The sequence below is a fragment of the Mustela erminea genome, chromosome 10 (genome assembly GCF_009829155.1).
Source record: "Mustela erminea isolate mMusErm1 chromosome 10, mMusErm1.Pri, whole genome shotgun sequence".
Lineage (NCBI taxonomy): Eukaryota > Metazoa > Chordata > Mammalia > Carnivora > Mustelidae > Mustela > Mustela erminea.
This window is the reverse complement of record NC_045623.1, coordinates 48,013,855-48,037,225: the sequence shown is the minus strand read 5'-3', so window position 1 is coordinate 48,037,225 and position 23,371 is coordinate 48,013,855. Positions and strand designations below refer to the sequence as shown.

At 38.4% G+C, this 23,371-nt stretch overlaps 1 protein-coding gene across 1 annotated transcript in view; it reads left to right on the top strand.

Moving 5' to 3' along the window:
• LOC116566999 (serine/threonine-protein kinase TNNI3K-like) overlaps window positions 1-23,371 on the top strand; it is a 315,363-nt gene that overhangs the window by 201,882 nt on the left and 90,110 nt on the right. The window contains exons 20-21 of the mRNA XM_032301742.1: window positions 19,255-19,307; window positions 19,634-19,686. Coding sequence (XP_032157633.1) covers window positions 19,255-19,307; window positions 19,634-19,686 — 106 coding nt within the window. The remainder of the gene's footprint in view (window positions 1-19,254; window positions 19,308-19,633; window positions 19,687-23,371) is intronic.

Genomic DNA, 23,371 nt, shown 5'->3' with positions numbered 1-23,371 from the left:
CTTCCCACCAGCCAACACATTCTTAGAACTATGTCGCCTTTTGGAACACTTTCTCCCCAATCCTCCCTCTTTCTTCACAGGAGTCTTCAAGCTCACCCTTCCTTCTCTTGCTTCTTTCTTCCTCCACTTTTCTCTCTCAAAGTTCACCCTTCTGGCTGGCTAACGGGCAGTTACTTTTACAGCCCCCATGTATACTCCTGTCTCAGAGTCTTGCACCTTACAATTCCTTCTCTCTGGGACACTGTGTCAGGCATCATTCTGGTTCACACTTGGACTTTCTTCAAGCCTCTGCTCAAAGATTGTGTTTTCAGAGAAGACTTCTTGAACTACTTATGAAAACTAGAACCCCCATCTCCATATTCCCTTTCCACTTTACTGTGTTTTGTGTCTTTTTCTTGAATTTATCACTATATGATATGGGTATTTGTTAGTTTGTTGTGTATATTTCCCCCTTGAATGTAAGTCTCATGAGAGAAACAAGTTTTTTCTGCTTTGCCTACTGCTATATCCTCAGTGACTCTAACAGTGCTTAGCATATAGTACCCTCTCAATAAATAATTGTTCAGTAAATGAGTGGGAACACAATGGTTTAGTTAAAACACTGCTCCACCCCCAAATGCTACAACTATTACTCTATTGTCTTCTGTCATGCAAAGACTCCAAGGAAAAACCTAGAGTAAACATGGTTTTTATCCCTTTGTTTAACTTAGTTTCTTTCTTGGATGCTTGTAGGATATCTTCAATCATTAAAATTTTTTTATAATTTCCCAATAGATGTGGCTGAATGGTCCCATATAATAGGTAAGTGATATACATGAAGGAAAATTTGAGAGCCTTCTCCTAGTTCCTCCTTGGTTTCTGGATTGCTCTGTTTCAGAGTTCTGTCTTGAGTTAGCAGAGAATTATTTTCCTATCTAATCCATCTATATTAGTTTCCTATAGCTGCCATGACAAATTATCCCTCAGGATAATTTGCAATCAGAATCATCCAACAGGAGTTGATTCCCTTATAGCTCTGGAGGCTAGAAGTCCAAAATTAAGGTGTCAACGGAGCTTCATTCTCTCTAGAGGCTTTAGAGGAAATTCTATGCCTGGCTTCTTCTACTTCTGGTGGTTCTTGGCCACATCATTCCAATTTCTGCCTCTGTCTGCATATCACCTTCTCCTGTGTATGTCCCTATCTCCTTCTCTTCTCTCTGTTACAAAGACACTAGCCACTGGATTAAAGGCCTACCCAGATCATCCAGAATAATCTCATCTTGAGATTTTTAATCATATCTACAAAACCCTTATATTCCACGTAAGATAATATTCACAAGGTGTGAAGATTAGAAGATGGACATATCTTTTTGAGGCCACCATTCAAACCACTATGTTATCCATGCTGCAATTAAGGTTGTTTTCTTCAATAAAGATTAGCAAATCACACACAGATACACACACACAGATTACCAAATCACTGATTTGTGCTATCGGATGTTATATATATACCACAGTGCTCCTGTAAATCTGTAAGTATATGTATTTGTAATGTGTGCGTGAATATATGTATGTGTGTTTTGTGTTTTTTGTGGAATTTTTTTGCTATTTCAAAAGGAAGCTCAAGAGTCTCCAACAACTTGTGTCTCCAATTTAGATATTCAGGGTGTGTATTAAATGACACAGTCAATTATTTCTCAGGCAAAATTTCCCCTAGTTTTCTGCTATCAGCTAGAAAATGTTGATATAATAAGTGTTATATATTTTGATATGCTGTATAGAATATTATCAAAGTAGTATAACAAATATAAATGGATGGCAAAAGCTAAGTATTATTTAATTTATTTATTAAATACACATTTCTGGAATGACTGCTATATGTCAGGCACAACATTAAGTATAGAGATAAGTAAGACTATGTATTGTACTCAAAGACTTTACAGTATTTTAGAAGGATATAACATAATATAAATGGCCATACATCAAAAGAGAAAATAATAAATATCCAAAGAGAGAATGAAATCAAGAGGCATAAGAGTCAGGAAGAAAGACAAAAGACAAAAATTTTAGGAGAGATATGCATTTAAAAAATTGATAGACTTTTTTTTTTTTTAAAGAACAATGTTAGGGTCAAAGAAAATTTGAGAGGAAGGTACAGAGATTTTCCATATAACTTTCTTTCCCAACACAAGCATAGCACCCCCATATATATTGTCAACATCCCCCTCCCAGAGTGGCATATTTAGAAAGTTAATAAACCTATAGTACACATCATATCATCTGGAGTCCATAGTTTACATTATGGTTTACTCTTGGTGTTATACATTCTATGGAGTTGAACAAATTTATCATGACACGTGTCTATCATTACAGCATTGTGCAGAGTGGTTTTACTGCCCTCAAAATCTTCTAAGCTCTATCCATCCCTCCTTTCTTCTCCCACTAATCCTGGAAACCACTGAGCTTTTTACTGGTTCCATAGTTTTGTCTTTTCCAGAATGTCATCTAGTTGGACTTACACAGTATGCAGCCTTTTCAGACTGGCTTATTTCACTTAGTAATATGCAGTAAGTTCCCTCCATGTCATTTTATGGCTTGATAGCTCATTTCCTTTTGGCACTGAGATTATCCCATTGTCTGGATGCACCAAAGTTTATTTATCCATACAACTACTGAAGAGTATCTTGGTTGCTTCCAAGTTTGAGTAATTGTGAATAAAGCGTCTATAAATATCCATGTGCGGATTTTTGTGTGGACATAATTTTCAACTCCTTTGGGTAAATACTAAGGAGCATGATTACTGGATCTTTTGGTAAGAGTCATGTTTCCTTTTGTATGAAACTGCCAAACTGTTTCCCAAAGTGGCTGTCCCATTTTTGCGTTCTCACCAGCAGTGAAGGAGACTTCCCATTGCTCCACATCTCACTAGTATTTGGTGTTGAGATGTTCATTTTGGTCCTTTATCACATATGTATGAAATGATTGAATAAATACATTTGCATAAATTTTCATGCCTGTGTAACTAACTACCAGAGGTAGAAATCTCTCTAAGTATAAGCCAGAAATTATGTGGAAGAAATCCTAATACATTTGGAGAAGGAAAACTGCAAGTAAACATTTGCTAGATGTTTTCTATGTTTAAATTTATACATTAAAAACTGCTGTTTGAAAATCAGCATTTCAGATTTCACATGATCCATTCTATGCATCCAATTGCTCAAACAAAAGGAGAAAAGAACAAGAAAGAATTCTAGCAAGACTGCCCGCGGCAGGTGCTGAAATTTGCTTCCACGCACTGTCTTTCTTGACTTTCACTTTGCTTTTGAGGATAGGTACAGGGCTTGAGAAATATTTCAAAGAAGTTTTCTGGCCAGCTATGTTTTGCCAAGCTGTCGTAGCTTTCTCAAAGCTTTCAAAATTATCAAATACCAACATATATCTCCCACACTATTACTTTATCAGGAAAGGACACTGAAAATAGCATCACAACTTTCCGAATTCTTTATCATGTCATAAAGCAGCTGTAGTCAAACTGCAGTACCTCCACTCAAGCTGTAACAAGGCAATGTCGGCATTAAGATGTAACGTTCCACAGATGCCAGTTGTAACAATAGCTGTAATAAGTGTCAGAGGAAGCATTATCACATGCTACCTCTTTCAAGTTGGCAATGTGACTTTTATCAATCTTTGAAAGTAATGGTTCGACTTCGAATTTCATGCCACTTTAAAGGGGGAAAATGGCTTGTTCTTCCTTGTCCTGTCCAGAATTTTAATTAGTTTTGCTCTTTTCTTATCTTTTGCATATTTTACCTCCATCCATAGTCATCATCAGATACCCATTAACTTCTAGGTAGGGAGAAATTACTGGGATTTTCTTTAGAGTTCCTATGACATTTGAATGTTCTTCCTGATATTTGACAACCTCTACAACGCTGCCAGCATGGATAATATCTATTGAATATCCAGTGTGTTAAAAAAAAAAAAAAAGAAGAAAGAAAAAGAAAAAGAAAAAGCCACCAACTTCTAATTCCTGAAGCTTCAAAGACATGAACGGGATGGTTCATGCATTTAAGGTGCTTATAGCTGAGTGGAGGATACAAAAGTACACACAAGTGACAAAGAGTTACATTTAATAGTGTTTTGCAAATCACTGAGGTCTTACAGACTTACTGTTTAATATCTACCATAACCCGACAAGACAATTCTTTTTTTTTTTTTTTAAGATTTTTATTTATTTGTTAGAGAGGGAGAGAGAGAGAGAGATACAGAGTGCAAGCACAGGCAGACAGAGTGGCAGGCTAGAGGCAGAGGGAGAAGCAAGGAGCCCGATGCGGGACTCGATCCCAGGACACTGGGATCATGACCTGAGCCTAAGGCAGCCGCTCAACCAACTGAGCCACCCAGGCGTCCCCCAACAAGACAACTCTTAAAGATAAGAGAATTTAAGGCAACAGATTAAGAAATAAATCATTTGAGTGTTTCAAAAAGACACTAGGCAGAGTCTGGGCTCTATGGAGTCTATTGTTTCTCTGAATCTCCTGTTCTTTCTACTATACTATAGCTTGTAAGAGTTTAAACCAGAAAGAACGATGGTTGTAAAATGAGGAAATTGGTAGAGACTTCACTAGGAGACGTAACTTAGTCTGATTATTAAGAACAAGAGGAATGACATAACCTGACAAGCTGACAAGAGTAAGGACACAAGCCATGTCATAGCAGTGGGCATTTGCTGGATCTTGTCAGGCCCACTGTGTAGATGACCACTGCCAGTATTCTGACATCCTCCTGATCACAAAACTCTCCATGTAGCAACCTTCTAGAAGTTTTCCCAGTTGGGCAGAATCTGAAAAACTGAGAGTAACATGCAAGTCAGGGAAGAAACAAGAGCACTGAATTTCTTTGTCTTTTAAATTTTTTCAGTGTAATGGCTTCTTCTAAGAACCGACTCCGCCTAAGAAAGGGCTTTTAAGCTTGAGGGCCAAATTAACCATTTTGAGATATGTAATTATTTATGATCTCTGGAAACATAAAGGGTAAATGTGTCTTCTAGCAGACCTAATGCCTTAAGGTGATTTCTACGTAAGGTTATTTGTTCTTTTGCTCAATATTTAGAATTGGTCACACATCCCCATTTACATGTCATAAAGTGAAGATATGGGGCGCCTGGGTGACTCAGTCATTAAGCATCTGCCTTTGGCTCAGGTCATGATCCTGGGGTCCTGGGATCAAGCTCTGCATCAGGCTCCCTGCTTGGTGGTGGGAAGCCTGCTTCTCCCTCTCCCACTGCCCCTGTTTGTGTTCCTCTCTCGCTGTGTCTCTCTGTCAAATAAATAAACAAAAATTGAAAAAAGGAAAAAAGGTAAAACAAAGTGAAGATATATATGTATTATCATTTATTATTATGAGGAATATATCATTTGTTTGAACTGTCATCCTCAGTCTTTCTTTTAAGAAATCAACTAATTCTCTGATGCTGGCACTTCCTTTTCTTTATTTCTTTATTGAGAAAACACTATGTGTCAGGAGCATAAAGTATGAATGTTTTCACAAGTATTATTTATTTAATCTTTATTTTAAAAACTCAAAATCCTGAATAAGAGGAATTTGAAGTTCGGTAAATTAATACCTTCCACCAAAGTCACTCACTAGGCTTAATGGCAGAACTGATATTTGAACCAAATTTCCCTTATTCTTTCCAAATTCCACCCACACTCGTTAACCAACTTTCAGCATCTTCTAGAGACCAGACACGTTTGCATTTGTTTCTTTAACTCAAAGAAACCTGTGTGTGGGTAACATTTACAACTGTTGTTTCCATCGTTATAGAGTTAAACAGAAAAACTACACACAAATCAAAACCAAACGCCCTCCCCCCCAAAAAAGTCAAAACCAAAAAAAAAAAAAAAAAAAAAGTACTAAATTCTTTAGGAACAAAATGTTCTGCAGTACTGGGTAAGTGCAGAATACAAAGTATCCACAACTTGTTAGATCACTTACAGACTTCTTTAGAATACTAATCATCTGTCATTTCCATGTTGCATGCAAATTCTGGGTAGCTGTTGGTAAGCAAGAATAAAATCACCTAGTATCTTTTCTGGCTTTGTTTCATCTGGTAGACTCCTGAGTAACCCAGTCACATAAAGCTGACATCCTGAAATATGCATGTTGTTGAACTATTTAGTCACATATCACATTTTCTATTAACACATTCTCATTAGATTTCTAAACATCATGGAGGCAGTTCATGCTTCAGCTTAGCTCCTCCTTCAGATCCCATAGGTCCCCTCCCCCACCACCCCCACGCTCCCACCCTTTCTGTCTCCTTCATTTGGTCCTGTTCTCGTCCCTCTCTGTGTTCTGCCTTTTCTTCTTAGTCACTATTTTTTGTGCTTTGTTGCACTTACTTTTTTTTTTTAACTTACAGACTTCACTATTTTAATACTTGTCTTCCTTGCTTCCATTAAAAAACAATATTCAAAACAAATGTTCCCAAATTAAGGCAACAGATGAGAAATTTGGTCTATACTTTCCAATTTAAGTTTTCTTAAACTGCTCTGTATGGTGACTGTCAAAGCATGTGTGGAGGACAGTCAATGAATTTTGAAGCCAACTACATGTGGATTCTGATCATAATTCTGACACTTTCACCAAATGGGTGGCCTTGGGAAAATTATTTTAAGCTTCTCAGCCTCAATTCCTCAGGTGTAAGGTGAAACATTAATATCACCATATAAGGCTATAGCAGAGACCAAATGAGATGAGGAAATCAAAGTACCTAGATATGTTACCTTAGGGAAATTACTTAACCTTTCTCCTATTCCATTTATATTCAAAATTATATAATAATTATATCTACCTCATGGGGTTGTGTGACATTGTTAACCATAATTGACTAACATACATTGCTTAGAACCATGTCTTGTACATAGTGATATATGTGTTAATTATTATTATTACCTAATACCTAACACCATGCCTAGCATTGAAAGATCTCCTGTAGGTAATACTTTCTACAAATGGGTTACTAACAAACATTTTTTTAGATTACTGACTTGTCAAAAGGGAAGAAGAGCTCAGTGCATAGAAAGCATAACTGGGACGATGTAGAACATGCTAGAAAAGCTGAACAAGTAGAACATAGTGACTGAAGGGGTTAAAGGATAAGGAGGAATCAAGGATGATTCTCTGGTTCTTGTTTGGGTAACTTGATTCATGGTGATATCCTGCACTACAAGAGGAGAAGCAAGTTTGGTCAGGAAGAAGGAAGACTTGAGGCTAGATGGCTCAAGGATTAAAGAGTCCATGGCATTGAGCAGCACAGATGTTCGTGTTGGAAAAAAGAGTGGAAGGAAAAAAGGTGAGACTAGTCAATTGAATAGGGGCTGGTCAGTAAAGTAGTAGAAGAAGTAAGTGTAAGAAAAACCCTCAAGAATGTTGACTATGAAGGGAAGGAGAACAATAGAATGTTGCGCAGAGGATTACCATGAAAAAAGCAGGGTGTTCTGTCAGTAGCTATATTAATTATTCACAACCATGATGTTCCTTAAGCTGCTGTAATTTGCCACGTCCTAGAGAGCAAAGGATTAAAAAACTGGTTTAAGAATAGTTTTGCACTATTTGGGGAAATAGGAGATATGCAGAAAAAGAAAAAAAAATAGTGTATACTAAGTACCAAATGTGTGGAACTGAAAATTGTATTACTGGTATTCAGTCTCAGATTTATTGGTGCAGGCTTGTATATTTGGGTAAGATTTCAAAAAGGAGGCAAGATTTCAAATTGTTCTTGAAAAAAGGCTAGGATTTAGGTGGCCAGGTAAAGCATGGGGGAAGGGGTAAATGGGGTGAATAGCGCTTCTGACTTCTGCATGGCAGTCAGTGATTAGAGGAGTAGAGTGAAAAGTGTTTATTCAGCTCATTTCCTTATCTTTCCTGGAAAGGTAGGTTTGTTCTAAAGCTTTTTATGTCCTGCGTAATATCTAGCAGTGTGGTGGATGCCAAATAAATATCATCCAAATATTTGTTGAGTAAATGCTGATTATATAGGTAGCTGACAGATAAGAATTTGCCTGGAGTAAGACTAAAGTGCGAAAATTAATATATTAAGTCTCAGATAATTTATTCAGAGTCACAAATTTGGACCTTTATAGGAAATATGAAGCAATAGTTTGGCCTGAGTAACTACAGAATTCATTCTATGGAATCTAGGAAAAGTTACAGCTGAATATAATCTCTCCATAAAATCCCCCCCATTGTTCCCAGTTGTTCTTGCCCTTTATTCCTTCAGTGTCAGAAGAAATTTTAATTCAATAAGAGTTTATTGATCACCAATTATTTCCCTGGTTCCTGGGTCTCACCCTTGTGGAACTTACAATCTTATTGGAGACAAGCACTGGAAAAGCTCATCTAAGAAGAAATCACTGGACAGGGTATTGAAAAATGGGGATATTTATTTAGAGGAAATTGGAAGAGAATTCAGACTTGGAGAAGACAGCATGAACAAAGGGAAGCAGAAGGGGAGGTAGGAGCTGATGGTATTGTGGGGACGGTCACACAGCAATGACAAAGGGTTAGAACTAAAATAGCCCTAAACTGTCATGGTTGATAACTTATATTTCTATGACTAATATTTCTATCCCACAGGGATAGACTATCTAGTGCCTAAAAAAAAAAAATACCCTACAGTTCCTCTTCTCAACAACTGAAGAGAAGCTGAATGGTTCAGTGAGTTTTTAAAAAATAGAACTGTTCGTTTCTTTTGAATTTTCAAAGTGTCCCTGATGGAAGGCATGTGGGACTAAGTACATTTTTAACCTGGACTTTTGCACAGATATGGGCATTTAGTCTTCCCGTGCTAAGAAGAGATAGAGATAGTATAGTAAAAGCCATTGCTTCCGATTAGTTCAGTAGGTAAACGGTTTCTTTCCTGAGTTACTTACACATCCCTGCCTCCCAAAAGGGTGCGAACAAATTCCCCTGAAGCCATCCTTTTTAAACATTCATTGGTGGCTCAGATTAGGAGACACTCCTTTAGAGGTCGAGCTCAGCAGGAGCACAGCCTCTGCTTGTCAGAGATAGAGCCGCCTGGCCTGCTCTCACCAAGTTACCCAGGTCCGGAGCTGCTCTACTTCATTCATGAAACCTTCTTTGTTGATAAAGCCCAGCTCTTCTCTCGGCCGTTCTTAAGCACATCCCTCCTCTGCTCAACACACGTGCACCTGCTTCGTGTTCTTGAAACAGGAAATTGGCACACAAAAGATCAAGGGTTTTGCTGCCACACCTAACTCAAAAGATTCTTCTTGTACGTGTCTTTATATGTTTATGTTCTTATTCTCTCTTCTCTCCAGCCTTGTTTCTTTATCCCCATTAGTGTCCAGGATTTAATTTCATCCTGCAGAGACAGAGGGTTAAAACAGATCTTGTGCATCTGAGTGTTTGTGCTCAGAAGGCATGTGGTCACAGAAATACAGTTTTGGATCTGATTTCTTAAGCATCGGTGTGAAGAGTCCTAGCACGCTTTTCAGTGGGAGTCGTTGGTGCCCTTAGCATCCATATAACACACTTAACAGAGGCTAGAGACATGCTTAGATCCTCAGAGAGCAGGGAAAAGGAAGTAAGTGAGGCAGCACAAAGAACAGCTATTAGTCAGGGGCTGAATCAGGTAATCTTGGCAAAAACAAAAAAAAAAAAAAAAAAACAAGCTCTTCAAATTCTTCCTTTATAGCATTCAGATTTTGCAGTTTGCATACCTAAGATGCCTCATCCTCATAAGATTATACCCTGTTAAATGGACATAAGCGAAACTGTAGCCATACCTAGAAACAGCAGTTGTGCTAGCTTGTTGATTCTCGGATACTAACTCGTCGAAATCTCACAATCAATAGCATGAGTGTGTGTCGTTCGATTTATTCAGTCATTATCACTCTTCCACTTGCATTTCATGGTGTTGAGCAAATAGTAAGTGAAGAGTATGGAGGTTTTTTCACCTTACTCTCAATAAATGGGTTTAACAACAATACAAATCTTATAATCCACCTCTTCAATCCCACTGGCAATGGGACAAATCCAATAGCTTTAGAGGTAAGCCTTCAAATATACTTCTACTGACAGACTGAAGTTTGTTTTAGAAAAAGTCAAGGTTCTACAATCCTTTGCATTCATTGAAGTGTTCTGTTTCCATGGTTTCCAAGAGTTCACTGAAATTAGGCTTTCAGTGTTTAGAAGTTAATGATACGGGGCTTTGGTAAATTTCTTCTCTCTTACCTGTATTATGTTCAAGATCTGTATATTGCTATTCCTGAATTAGTTTGGGGGTCTATTTTGCTGTCAATGTGGGTTTTTTCCCAATGTGCCTTTTCATAAGAACCAATGGTAGATACAAACTACCTTAAATCAGTATGATAAAGCTCGACTAGGGTTGCTTCCTGGCAGCATTAAAAATAAAATTACAGTTTTCCCTGTCAGTGAAGAACTAGCTTCACAGGGATTAATAGGGAAACCTAGGCTTGGGATTCTCTGGCCTTTGTCAAGGAGGAGTGCCCTCTGATGAAATAAAATCCAAAAGATAGAGTTCCAGTGGCCTCACTTTTCTGGCAGAAAAAACAACAACAACAAAATCTTCTGGATATGGTGGGAGTCGCGGATCAGTTTATGTTGGGCCCAAAGGTACACAGATGCCCAGAATATTAGGTGGAGGCTTTATTAGGCTATGAAGCAAAGTACATGATTCCCAATGTTACCATACAGTTGTTAACCAGTTTCTGTGTGCTGCCCGAATTGTGAGGGACCTTAGAGTGGTTGCTGAGGGTCCAGTCACCACATAACATATGTAATAAGGAAAGACCAACAAGGTCTCTGAACCTAAATGTGTTGTCTCCATTGTCTAGGGCTCCAATCCAGGATCCCCAGCAGTCACCCCTCATGAAAATACTGAGTTTTTGATGTGTTTTTTTGTTCCCTATGATGTAAGAAGCAGGGATAAAAATGTAAAATCAGTGGAAGAAAAATATCAGGGGGCGCCTGGGTGGCTCAGTGGGTTAAGCCTCTGCCTTCAGCTCAGGTCATGATCTCAGGGTCCTGGGATCGAGTTCCACATCGGGCTCTCTGCTCGGAAAGGAGCCTGCTTCCTCCTCTCTCTCTGCCTGCTTCTCTGCCTACGTGTAACCTCTGTCAAATAAATAAATAAAATTAAAAAAAAAAAGAAGAAGAAGAAGAAAAATGTCAGAAAGAAAGAAAAGGAGGGAAGGAGGAAGGAGGCAGGAAGGAGGGCGAAGGTATGCTTCTGTGACTGCACCGAGATGATCTACATGACTTGGAAGTATTTTTTTTAGGAAAAGGCACAGAGCTCCAAAGTTAGTACAGGTGAGTTGCACTGCATTTCAAGGATCTAGGAAGCACCTTACATTATACTTGAAACAAATTGGAAGCAGCTCAGAGTACAGGGGTTCCATATGGAGAGGTACAGAGCCACATTTTGTTAGTGGCAAAGGTTTAGGAAGGGTTTTTAAGGGGAACTTAATAGGATAGAACAGTGTAGTTGCCTCTGCTGAAAGTCAAGAATGTGGTAACTCCCCAGAGGGAGGTCTGGAGCAGAGAGTTCTGGGCCATCAAGTAGTACCACCAGCGAAATGTGGCAACAGGCAGATCTGGGACTCCTCAGCATCAGGTCTGAATGATTGCTTGTCAGGCAGATGTGTTTGTAAACTAATGACTTTCACAGTGTGATGAGATTCAAAATGAAGCCTAATTGCTTCCACTGATTTAACCCTTGGAATGCTTCCAGGCATGCCGATAGCCATGTGTCTTTAATCATGTAAGTTAATCACCTTCAGGCATTTATCAGAAAACAGTGGCTTATAGCAAGTCTGGAGAGCATTGCTGTTGCATTATTAGGTTTACACTTCTGAGGCTGTCATCTCTTCAAATAAGGACACTGAGAGGTTGGCCACGGTGCCCTTAAACTAGTGTTTGTTAGTAGCAACGGACACAGTCAATTACATGGCTCTATAATTCAGAAAAAAAATGAATTAATATTTATGTGGATTTTTTTAAGTGGCTTAAAAAAAAACACTTAATGGTACCAGAGTGAGAGTAGCAAGTCACCTTGATCCTTCTAAGGCCATCATGAACTCCAGTCTGGCTCTGGAGGTAAGTCAGAATTGGAAAATGGTCTAATAATCAGGCCAGTCTGATTAATAGTGACAATTAGTATTGGACTATAGTGCATAACCAACTGATTATGAATCATTTAAGCACTTTAGGTAAATTTTCAATATAGGCAATTAAAATGAAAAGACTCATGATGCTTACATAATGACTTCATTAAATTAACTCAGTTCTGAGGTTGGAGTAAAAAAAAAAAAAAAAAAAAAAAAAGTCAGAACCAGCAGAATTTAACTTCCATTCACTTTTGTATAAACGAAAACTAGAGAAGATACTTAAAAGATATAAATACATACACACACACCACACTGAAAACAGCTTATTCTTTTCTGAAAGTGAACTGTGTTACTATGGAAGAAAGAACTGAAGGTCAGAGCAGGCATTGTATTCGCATTGGATGAAGTAAATCTTGCCTTCAGTTATATTTTGTATTCTCCTAAGTGCATACATTGTTAAGGTTAAAAGAACTTTATTGTGGAGTCATCTGTAAGGGACAGACATTTCAAAGATTCAAATAGTCAGTTCTGTTACATAAACAATTGACCCAAATCATTTGCTTCATGATAAGAGATAAAGCGAAAGCCAACTCCAAATACTGCGCTTTCAATGCAGTCAGGGGAACAAAGATTCCTTTGGGTGAAATGCAGTCATTCAATCAAAGTAGCAACAGTTTTATAGAATTAGACAATGGGAATGGAAGGAGAAGAGACTCTCTAGGGCTAAGAGTGAGTTGAAACACTCCATAGTGAAGTCAGCTTCTCCTGTGGGTTTTGATTCGGAAAGTCATACTGTTTCCAAGACTCATCACTTGATTCCTACCCAGTACAGGGCTTTATCATTTACAAAGGGCATTGCTTGTAAGTTACAAACACTCTGTAAGCTAGGTCTTCCATATTTTAATAATAACCAATACCTATTTAGCACTTCAGAATTTACAAAGCTCCATGTGTGATCTCTTTTTTTAACATTTTATTTATTTGAGAGAGAGTGAACTAGAGAAAGAAGGAGTTGGGGGGGGTAGAGAGGGAGAAGCAGACTCCCCACTGAGCAGGGAGCCCAATGGGGAACTCCATCCCAGGACTCTGGGATCATGACCTGAGCCAAAGGCAGACGTTTAATTGACTAAGCCACCCAAGTGCCCCTCCATGTATGTGTGATCTCTGGTTCTTCATTCCTCTCACAAGTTTTAAAGACGAGAAAGGAAGATTCAAAAAGTTGAAATTGTTTTTTGTCCAAATTCACGGGACTAGTAACAGCAAAAACCAGGTATTCTGACTCTGGGTCCTTTTCCTACATACTCCCTTCTCTTCATCCTATTTCTTAAGACCTTCTTTTTTACCTTAATGATATTTTCCAGAATTAATTCTCACAGTCACTATATTCTTTTCTAGGTCTCTGACTGTAAAAGCCACTTTACAGTCTACCTATTGTATGATAATGTTTCCTCCTTTCAGTTTGCATTTCATTCCCAATCAGATTGTCATCTCTTTGAAAGCAAACACTGTGGTTTCTATCACAGAATGAGGCCTTCTAAGCAAGAAGGGTAAATCTGCGCAGAAATCCACATTGGTGACATCCATTCCAGCATACCGTTTCTCCTGTAAGGCATGATCACCAAAGACTACAATAAAACCCTTTGAGCTACTGGCGCTGCATGGTTGACTTGGCACACTCATCGGCTAAGCTGCTTGCTTCAGAGCTTGAGCCTCACTTCACACAACAAAATTTCAAGTCCACAAATAGCACAGACTATTAGAATCACACTTGTTTAGATGAAATCAAAATGTTAGATCCAGAAATGCCAAAAATTACTGTAAGTATGAAGAACTTATTGATGTTTATCTCTCGAACTTTCTTGTTTTTTTTTTAATTATGTTATGTTAGTCACCATACAGCACATCATTAGTTTGTGATGTAGTGTTCCATGATTCATCATTTGCATGTAAGGCCCCATGCGCCATGCAATACATTCCCTCCTTAATACCCATCACCAGGCTCACCCATTCCCCCCAACCCCCTTCCTTCTAAAACTCTCCGTTTGTTTCCCAGAGTCTGTAGTCTCTCATGGTTCGTCTCCCAGTCCGATTTCTCCCCCTTCATTTTTCCCTTCTCTGTTGTCCTCCAGGCTGTTCCTTATGTTCCACAAATAAGGGAAACCATATGATAATTGACTTTCTCTGTTTGACTTATTTCACTTAGCATAACCTCCTCCAGTCCCATCCAAGCTGATGCAAAAGTTGGGTAATTATCCTTTCTGATAGCTGAGTAATATTCCATTGTGTATATGGACCACATCTTCTTTATCCATTTGTCTATTGAAGGGCATCTTGGCTCTTTCCACAGTTTGGCTATTGTGGACATTGCTGTATGAACACTGGGGTGCATATGGCCCTTCTTTTCAATGCATCCATATCTTTGGGGTAAATACCCAGTAGTACAATTGCTGGGTCATAGGGTAGCTCTATTTTTTATTTTTTTGGGGAACCTCCACACTGTTTTCTGAAGTGGCTGCACCAATTTGCTTTCCCACCAACAGTGTAAGAGGGTGAACTTCCTTGTATGGTTACCAAACCTCCTGCCATATGGAAATCATTCCTCAGCATCATGGCACCCTTAAAGATGTTTTCAGAGTTTTAGCATCAAGTGTGTGTGTGTGTGTTGCAGATGTGTACACTTGTGTATATTAAAACATCTGTTCACCATTGTCCTCCTTCCTTCCACTGTAACTCTCTCTTCTCATCTACAGCTCCTTATTTCTCAGTCCTTTTCCCCCAGATAATAGGATTTGGGCTAAAGGGCTAGTTCAATCAATCACTGAGAGGTTTATTTATCTATCAAATTCAAATCAAAAGGGTCTGACTCACAGGGATATTTTCACCAAATGCTATATATGTGAAGATACTCTGTAAAGCGTCATGTGTAACAGAAAACGGTCTCCCCCCAGAATTTCATATAGAAGCAAATTGATAAAGTGAACCTCCCAGGTGGTCTCCTAGGGAAGAAAAAAATCTTAGAATTCTCATCATCTTATTTCCTTTCACTCTTCTGATCCTGATGACACTCTTTGTGTGCCTAGCTGGATTCCCAGGTCAGATTGCAGATGTCCCGTTCACAGGGATTGTGCTTCATTCATCAACATATGACCTATTAACCACACTCTACCAGGGAAGAAGGTTAATCTTTGCCTGCTGTGTCTTGGTGGATCAGAGGTGTATTCGATTTATTTCCATGTAGCTTGTTGACTTCATTCTCATTATCTTATAGTCATATACATTGAACACAGAAATTTTTAGCACTAGCTGTCAGATCTTTCTTCACTCAAGCAGACTTTCTGTAATTTCTGTCTAGACAGCAAGCTGAAGAGTCCTGGCTCCTCAAGGCCTATCTGGATGATGTGCGAGTCAGCTTCCCCTTAAAAAGTGTAAACTATGGAGCCTTAAAATTGAATGCTGCCTCCATTTCTTACTAGCTCTGATACTGGCCATCTTATGTAACCACTGTGATCCTCAGTTATCCATCCGCAGAATAGATATGCTAATACCAACCACATAGTGGCTCCATGAGGAATGGAAGAATCATGAAAACACCAGTGCTTTCCTACAGAAGGCTCTCACGCAATACTTACTCCCTTTTTTCTTTACTGCTACCCTCTCTGTTACTGCCCTACAACTTTCACTATTCTCACTCGTCTCAAAACTTGCCATTCAGGACAAATCTCAGTAATTAAACTCTTGAAGTTACCACTAATAATAATTGTACCATTTCTATTGTCTTAACTGACTTCAGCTCTAAGCTCCTCCCCTCCCCTAGGTATCCTCAACCCTGATGCTGATGACTCTCTGACCACCCCACAAGGGCCAGCACAGAGCCTTAGTTAGTGCTGTCACTGATCAGCACAGATTCTCTCAGCTTCACCCCTGCCTATCTCTCTCCATATACTTCACTCCGGGTAATAGGAACCATGACTCAGCAGTAACTAATAAAATGAATGGCTGAATCTTAGAGGTAGTTCTTAAAGTTAGTTTCCATGGTTACTGAGTGGTTAGAGAAGGAATGGGCAAATCCAAAAGACAATCTTGAAGTAAATAGAAAATTTTATTTTGTTCCAGCACTTCCGAAAGTTCTGCAGTATTATTTTCATAGTATCCTTTTTGACATTTGGTCCCATTTGCTGGTATGAACTCAGATCACCTTATGTTCCTAAACTGTCATTTCATCCTTTGTTTTGTGTAATTTACTACTGTGTGTTAAGAACACAGGAGTTCTGTCTCCTTGTATCAGGCCTAGAACTCCCTTCCACTTCCATCTTTCCTTGTAAGAATCCAACACCACCTCTACTAAATTTTCCTCCATTACTCTACAGCACGTACTCCAATTAGGAAGTATATCTTCCTATCTCCTATAATTCCTGATAGAAACTATAAGTATCCCTAACTCTAGACCTTTCTAAGATCATCCTCCAACTTAGACTTCTTTTCTCCCGTTATCTTCGGCCCCATTTCCTCCTCACTACGTCTGCTCACAAACTCTTTGCCTGTCTCGTTTACCAATGTGTATCCCAGAATATAGAAAATTTCTTGATACATGACCAACATTCAGCCAATTTATATTTATAGACTTACAGAGTTTCCCTCAAGTCCCACTTCAAAAATAATTTCTTTTTTTAACCTACACTATTTTCTTTGAATTCTTACATAAGCCACATTCATTTTTATTTTTATCAGCTGATTTTAAGTTCCTTGAAGATGAAATTCATAACTTGCCTCATGTTGCATCTCTCAGAGTATCTTGATAATATGAGGAAATTAAATATCATCTTGGAGGAAAGGTTCATAACCTAAAACAAGAATGATTCATAAAATGCATTTCTCACCTACCGTTTTCTAGTCTCTATTCTAAGATCTGAGAGAGTAACCTTCATGAACTAGAGTCTTTGTCTTCACTGTTACTAGTTACCTGTGTAATCTCCACTGATACACTCAAATTCTCTGAGTTTTGGACTCTTCTAGGAACTAAGAGGGTTATACTAAGTTCTAATGTCTCTTCCCATCGTAGGATTCTGTGAATTCTAAATATTTATCAGTAGATTGATGAATGGTTTTTGAAAAGTATTCATGACTATTTTCTATTTCTTTTGATTTATTTGTTCAACAGATGTTTATTGAATGCTCCAAGGTAATGTGTATGCTAAAAACACCAGAGGTACAGCAGTGAACATAATCCATGCATCCTGAGGTATCCTGCTTCTCATACCATGATGCCCTGGATGTCCCAGTGTCCTAATTCACTTAAATTTCTTTGATAAAAGGGCAAAATTTTGCTAAACCCTCCACCCCAATTCCAGCTAGCTCTTATTAACATAAAATATTTACTTTGGGAGAAATTTAAGCAAACAAATAAATAAGTATTCCATACAGATGTAACTTCTCTGGGGGTTCTCAGATCTGCGATTTTAAGCTAATGCCTGGATGACTACTATGATGGAAAAAGTGAAAATTTAACCAGTTGTTCTGGGAGGCTTTCCCTATATTGAACTAGAGCAGCAGCTCCATTTACAAATCTGTTTTACATCTTGAAATGATACTCCTAAAAATATTTTTTTTAATAACCACTGTTCTGGGTAACTAATTGGAATTAAAACAAAATAACAGGAAGCTATACATATAAATGTGTGATAATTGGGACTCCCTACTTGGTATGTATTTTAATGATATCTTTAAAATGAAACACCCATTATCTTTTGATAGGCCAAGGGATGTGGGATTGAAATTCCCATAAATCCTTCAACGAATCTAGTGGTACAACATTAGATGCATTTTTCTTGTTGTACTTGAACTTCCAGAGAGCTCCTGATGCTATCAAGTTCTTTATCATGACAGTCATCACATGTAGCAACTGATAAATTTGTGGTTAAAAAGAACATTTCAGGGTTTTGTTTTGACATCCTTGATTACTTCTACACTGGGTTTTTCCAAACAAAGTGACTTTAAACACATTCTGGATTTTTGGTAGTTGAGAGAGGATTAAGTCTCTATCACAGAACTAAAATTCACTAATAATACTAGGGAAGTACAAAAGTAACTTTCTTATAAAGCTCCAGTCAACACCAAAAAACATCTGTGTAAAGGATTCAATGCCTTATTTGGGACTTACTCAGGCCTAGAAAATTAGGTTCATAACCTCTTTATATTGATCATGGAGCAAAACAACTAAGGATAGAGGCAATAAAACATGGGATAGCCTATAGACACTAAAAAAAAAAAAAAAGAAAAGAAAAAAAAATCCAGTGAAGGATCTCCTAATTCTGAAATGACTTATTTGCAAGCCAAATGTGAAATGAGCATGAAGAAAGGCATTCAGTAAGAAGCACTCAAAGATATGCTCGTCTGTAAGATACCCCACAACTCATTTCACCAACATGTGTGAGGAACGATCTTTTTTGGTCTTTCCCAGTCTTGATTCTTGATTTACTTTTTGAAAAGGAAGGACATTCTTAATCTAGCTTGAATTATGGTTTGGAAAGACTTTGATGACCTTTATACATTTTCTTCCCTAAAACCTTAAAAGGTAGTATAGCTAGTATCAGGTTTAAAAACGTTCCTTCTTTCTGGAATTATAGCTAGAAGATATTGACCAAGACATTTTCCACAAAGGGTCCTTTTACTGTGTTCTTGTTGGGCTCTGACTTGAACTGTCCTTATGCCTAGGGTTCCAGCAAGCTGGTTCTCTAGCTCTGACTCTCATACGCTCACAGATGCCTTTGACGGTGTCTGTTACAATTGTATTAGCAACTGAACCTCAAAGATTTGAAAAACTGATCTTCAGCTAATGGGACTTTTTGACAAATTTAGAAGATATACTCAAAGTTGGATACTGCGTGTGCTTTCCAAGTTAGATATAAAATGATTTTGTATATATTCCTTTTGAATTAGCAAAATTAGGAAAATCAGACTCACTAACTTAAGATCGCTGGTCATCTGTTGGAGCTTCTTTATCATCTGGGCAAACACATATCATTCTCTTCCTTAAGATTCAGAAATTCAGAAATTCAGATTCAGAAATAATAAAGTCTACTGAAAGTTGTTTTTTGTTTTGTTTTGTTTTGTTTTTTTATAGTCACAATATTCTTCTCTGTGAGGACGGGCATGCTGTGGTGGCAGATTTTGGAGGTGAGATTTCCATGAATAATACCCCAAATGACATCAGTCTCTTTCTTCCTTCCTAGTTGGTGCCTAATATTATCTGATGAATCTGAAAATGGATTTCACACTGACAGCTATGCTTCTCTAAGTCATTCAAATTTCAGTGACCCTGATTCTCAAAAGTATATTGTTTATTTTCAGTTTTTCCCCTTTGATATCCCCGACTAAAAAAAAAAGGAAGTGAGCATTTAAATAAGGTAGAGGCTCTTGGGGTTTCAAAATTTTATCTGTGATTTTAACCTTGTTTTTAAAGATATTTCCTTTGACATGAATTTGTGTTCTCTCTCCCTCAGAATCAAGATTTCTACAGTCTCTAGACGAAGACAACATGACAAAACAACCCGGGGTTTGCTGCTGCTTGTGTTCCCTATAATTATGAAACAATTAAAATGTGTAAACTCAGCATGAGACGAAGTGAGAGGAAAGCAGCTCTAACTGGAAGCATTGTCATCGTCCCAGGGGCAGGATAATGTTTTATGTTTTTATTTTCAGTGAGCCCTCAAAAGAACTCTTTCAAGGCTCTACCAGAAAAATAGATTAGATATATATTTGGGAAAGGCTATGGGCAAAGTAATACACAACCTGTTTAAAATATAACTTAAAAAAGTACATGGCAGGCATAGTTAATTGGTTCTCAGTTTTAGATCTTCTTTATTAAGCAGTGGAGTGAATGTTTAATCAGTAACTAACTATAGAATCTGTAGTTAACCAGCATCTATTAACAACTTTTTTAGACTTTAACATCATAAGGCAATATGTCACATAACCAAACATTAATATTTAAGTAAAATATGTTATAACATCTGAAGCAAGCATAATTGTACTCAAAATGCCTGCTATTCAATTCCTTACCTGCTCTCTCCTTTGCTCCCTCCCACCCCCCAAAAGTAACTTCTCTTTCTAGACCACCTCCGTTATTTAATTACCCATGTTTGAGGTAATTTTCATTCCTTCCTTCCCTGCTTCCACTGACTTTACTTGCTTTTTCTGTCTGTTTGCATGCTTGTTTTAAGTTCAACCCAACTTCTCATTTTCCACCTCAGTGCAGGTCTTCATCTCTCTTCTGAACTAGAAGTAGGATTCTAACTCCAGTATTCTCTTCCAGTTCATTCTTTGCAACATCAGCCAAGTATTGGGTTCTGTCAGTTCACTTCCTCTTATAAATCATCAAAGATACCCACTACCCAGGGCACCTGAGTAGCTCAGTCAGTTAAGCATCCGTCTTGATTTCAGCTGAGACCGTGATCTCAGGGTCCCAGGATCGAGCCCCACATCGTGCTCCATACTCAATGGATATCTTCTCTCCTTCTTCCTCTGGGCACCCCCACTCCCTGTGCATGCATGCTCTTTCTCTCCCTCTCTCACACACATAAATAAATAAATATATATGGAGATTATATAGATATAGATCCATATATATATCTCTACTACCCACAGGCCAAATCCAAATTCATTATCTAGCAGCCTTCTGTCCTCCCCCGTCTGGCTCAGAGCCACTCTGTGACCCCTTCTCCCACAGTAAGTTCTCTCAGATCCCTCCTGGTCATTCCACAAACATGCCATTCACCTTCGCAGCCCCGTGACTCTCCTAGTGTGGTATTCTCTACCTGGATAGCTTTCTACTCCACCCCACCTCAAAGCAGTCTACTCATCTCGTAAGACTCAGGAAATTATATCCATTTTAAGTGACTTCCCTTCCATAACATCCTCTCCCCATTGCCTCCTCCCCATGTACTCTTCTGTCCGTGCTTTTGTGCATTTTGCACTACTAATTTAAACTCTTATTTATTCAGTCTACAAACATTTATTGAGGGCCTGCCCTGTATCAGGCATTGTGCAAAAGATGAGAAATGCAAAATGTGAAGAAGAGTTTAGTCCTTGATCTCAAGGAGCTCATTTTCTAATGTGGAAAACATGGTAATAAGCAGAAAGATTGAAAGCAGTGTGGAAATTTTGTGGTAAATAAGGTGTGACAAAGCATCATGGGAGCTCAGGTGGGATGAATGGGAATAAATTAGCTGTAGGGAAAACAGAAAGGAGTGGCAGGTAGAATGAACAACAGTATGAGCAAAGTCACAGGGGAGAATAAGAAATATCAGACTTCCTGGGGGAACGTCAAATAGGTTGGCATTGTTGGCATGCACTGTGAGAGGAAGAGAGAGCGAAAGATGAATTAGAGCAGAAGGCAGGAACCACATCACAAACCGTGTCGTATTGTAAGCAGGATTATGCATGCTGGTTTCCCCAATTAGACTTCACTCATTCATCCAACAAATATCTGTGGGCTCTTTACTAGAGGCCAGATATTCTTCTAGGAACTGGGGATATTACAGTAAACAAATTAATTTTCTTATTCCTATGGAGCTAATATTCTACTAAAAAGAGATAGACACTGAACAAATTAACAGAATATATATTGTTAAGAGACAATGTTGTGAAGAGACAAGTGTTATGAAGAAAAAGCAAAGCACAGGACATGAATGGAGAGTAGTAGGGTGCCATTTAGATAGGGCAAGAAGGAAAGATAACATTTGATGAGAGACCTGACCAGCAGTCACCCATGTGGGGGGAAGAGGAATACAGAGTAAGTGCAAAGGCCCTGAGGCAGAAAAATTCTCTGTGTGTTCAAGAAGAGACTGACTGGAGTGGAGTAAGCAAGAGGAGAATGGTAAGATATGAGGTAAGGGAGGTAGAAAAGAATGAGTCCTCCTTTTGACAGGACACACAGACCTGGGACATAGAGATAGCTAAATCAGTAGTTCTCAACCCCAGCTGCACACTGGAATCACTTAAAGAACTTGTTTAAAAAGTATGCCACTTGAATCTAACCCCAAGAAATTCTGATTTCATTGGCCTGGGGTTGATCTTAAGTGCCTGTATCTTTTAAAAGTTTCCCCAGGTGATTCTCAAATACATCCAGACTGGCTAAATAAATTTCTGTGGAAAAAATTGAATTGAATGTCACCAACAACAAGTAATTTTTTTATCCTAGCAGTGTAGTCTTTAAGCACAGCACTACTCTAGATTAATTTTGAAGACTATTTTGTTTCCTACTAGTTATGTGGCCTTGTGTAAGTTGGCTAATTACTCTATTACTCCCCTGTGGAAAAATGGGCACATTGTATGCCTACTTCCACTTATGCAATGTTGTGTCACAATGCATAATCTGCTACGTAAGTGGAGGTTATTTGAAATGTGAAAGCTCATGTGAAAGAATTGCATATAAGTACCATAATCGGAATAGAGATATTCTTGGAATGCTGTAATTATGCCTGATTTCAAAATAAGGTAGACACTTCAAAAGAATTATCAACAGCCAGCTCTGCATAGAATTTCGGGAAGAGCAATAAAAGGATACTGGTTTCCTTTAGTGAAAATTCAAAGAAGATGTTTGGTGAACTTCATTGATAAGGTTATGACTCCATGGGATTTTAGACCTGAAAGGGCTTGCCTCCTTTGTTTTGCCCTTGAGGAATCTGAGGTCCAGGAAGCTTATGAGATTTTTCCAGAGCTGCCCAAACAGGCAGTGGTAGAGCTAGAACTGGAATTTTCATCTCCTGACTCAAAACCTAGTGCTCTTTCCCCTAAACCACAAATAAACCAAAATTATGCATTTGCATCCATCCCGGAATGGAAACTTATATTTAAAACCAAAAAATATATAACTGCAAGTGAAAAAGAATGTAAATAATGCCATCAAAACATGAATATGAAACTTGGTACAGAGAAAATTATAACAGTTTATAGACTTTGGTCCTGGAATACTTATTGCGCAAACCACATTCAGAAATAACACAACTGGACCAACAAAGGCGATATGACAGATGTGATCCTGCCAGTAAGATATCTGCTTTGTAGGAGTATTCTGGGTGCCCCCCTAAGGTCCTTTCTCTCCTCAGTCATGAAGGCACTGTTTAAGGGTCTAATTTAGTGACTTCCTAAATTACAACCTGAAGATCTAAAGGAGGGAAGGTGCCTCCCACGTGTGTGATTCACCACCAGGGAGGCATAGAGTTCTTGGATGAATCGTG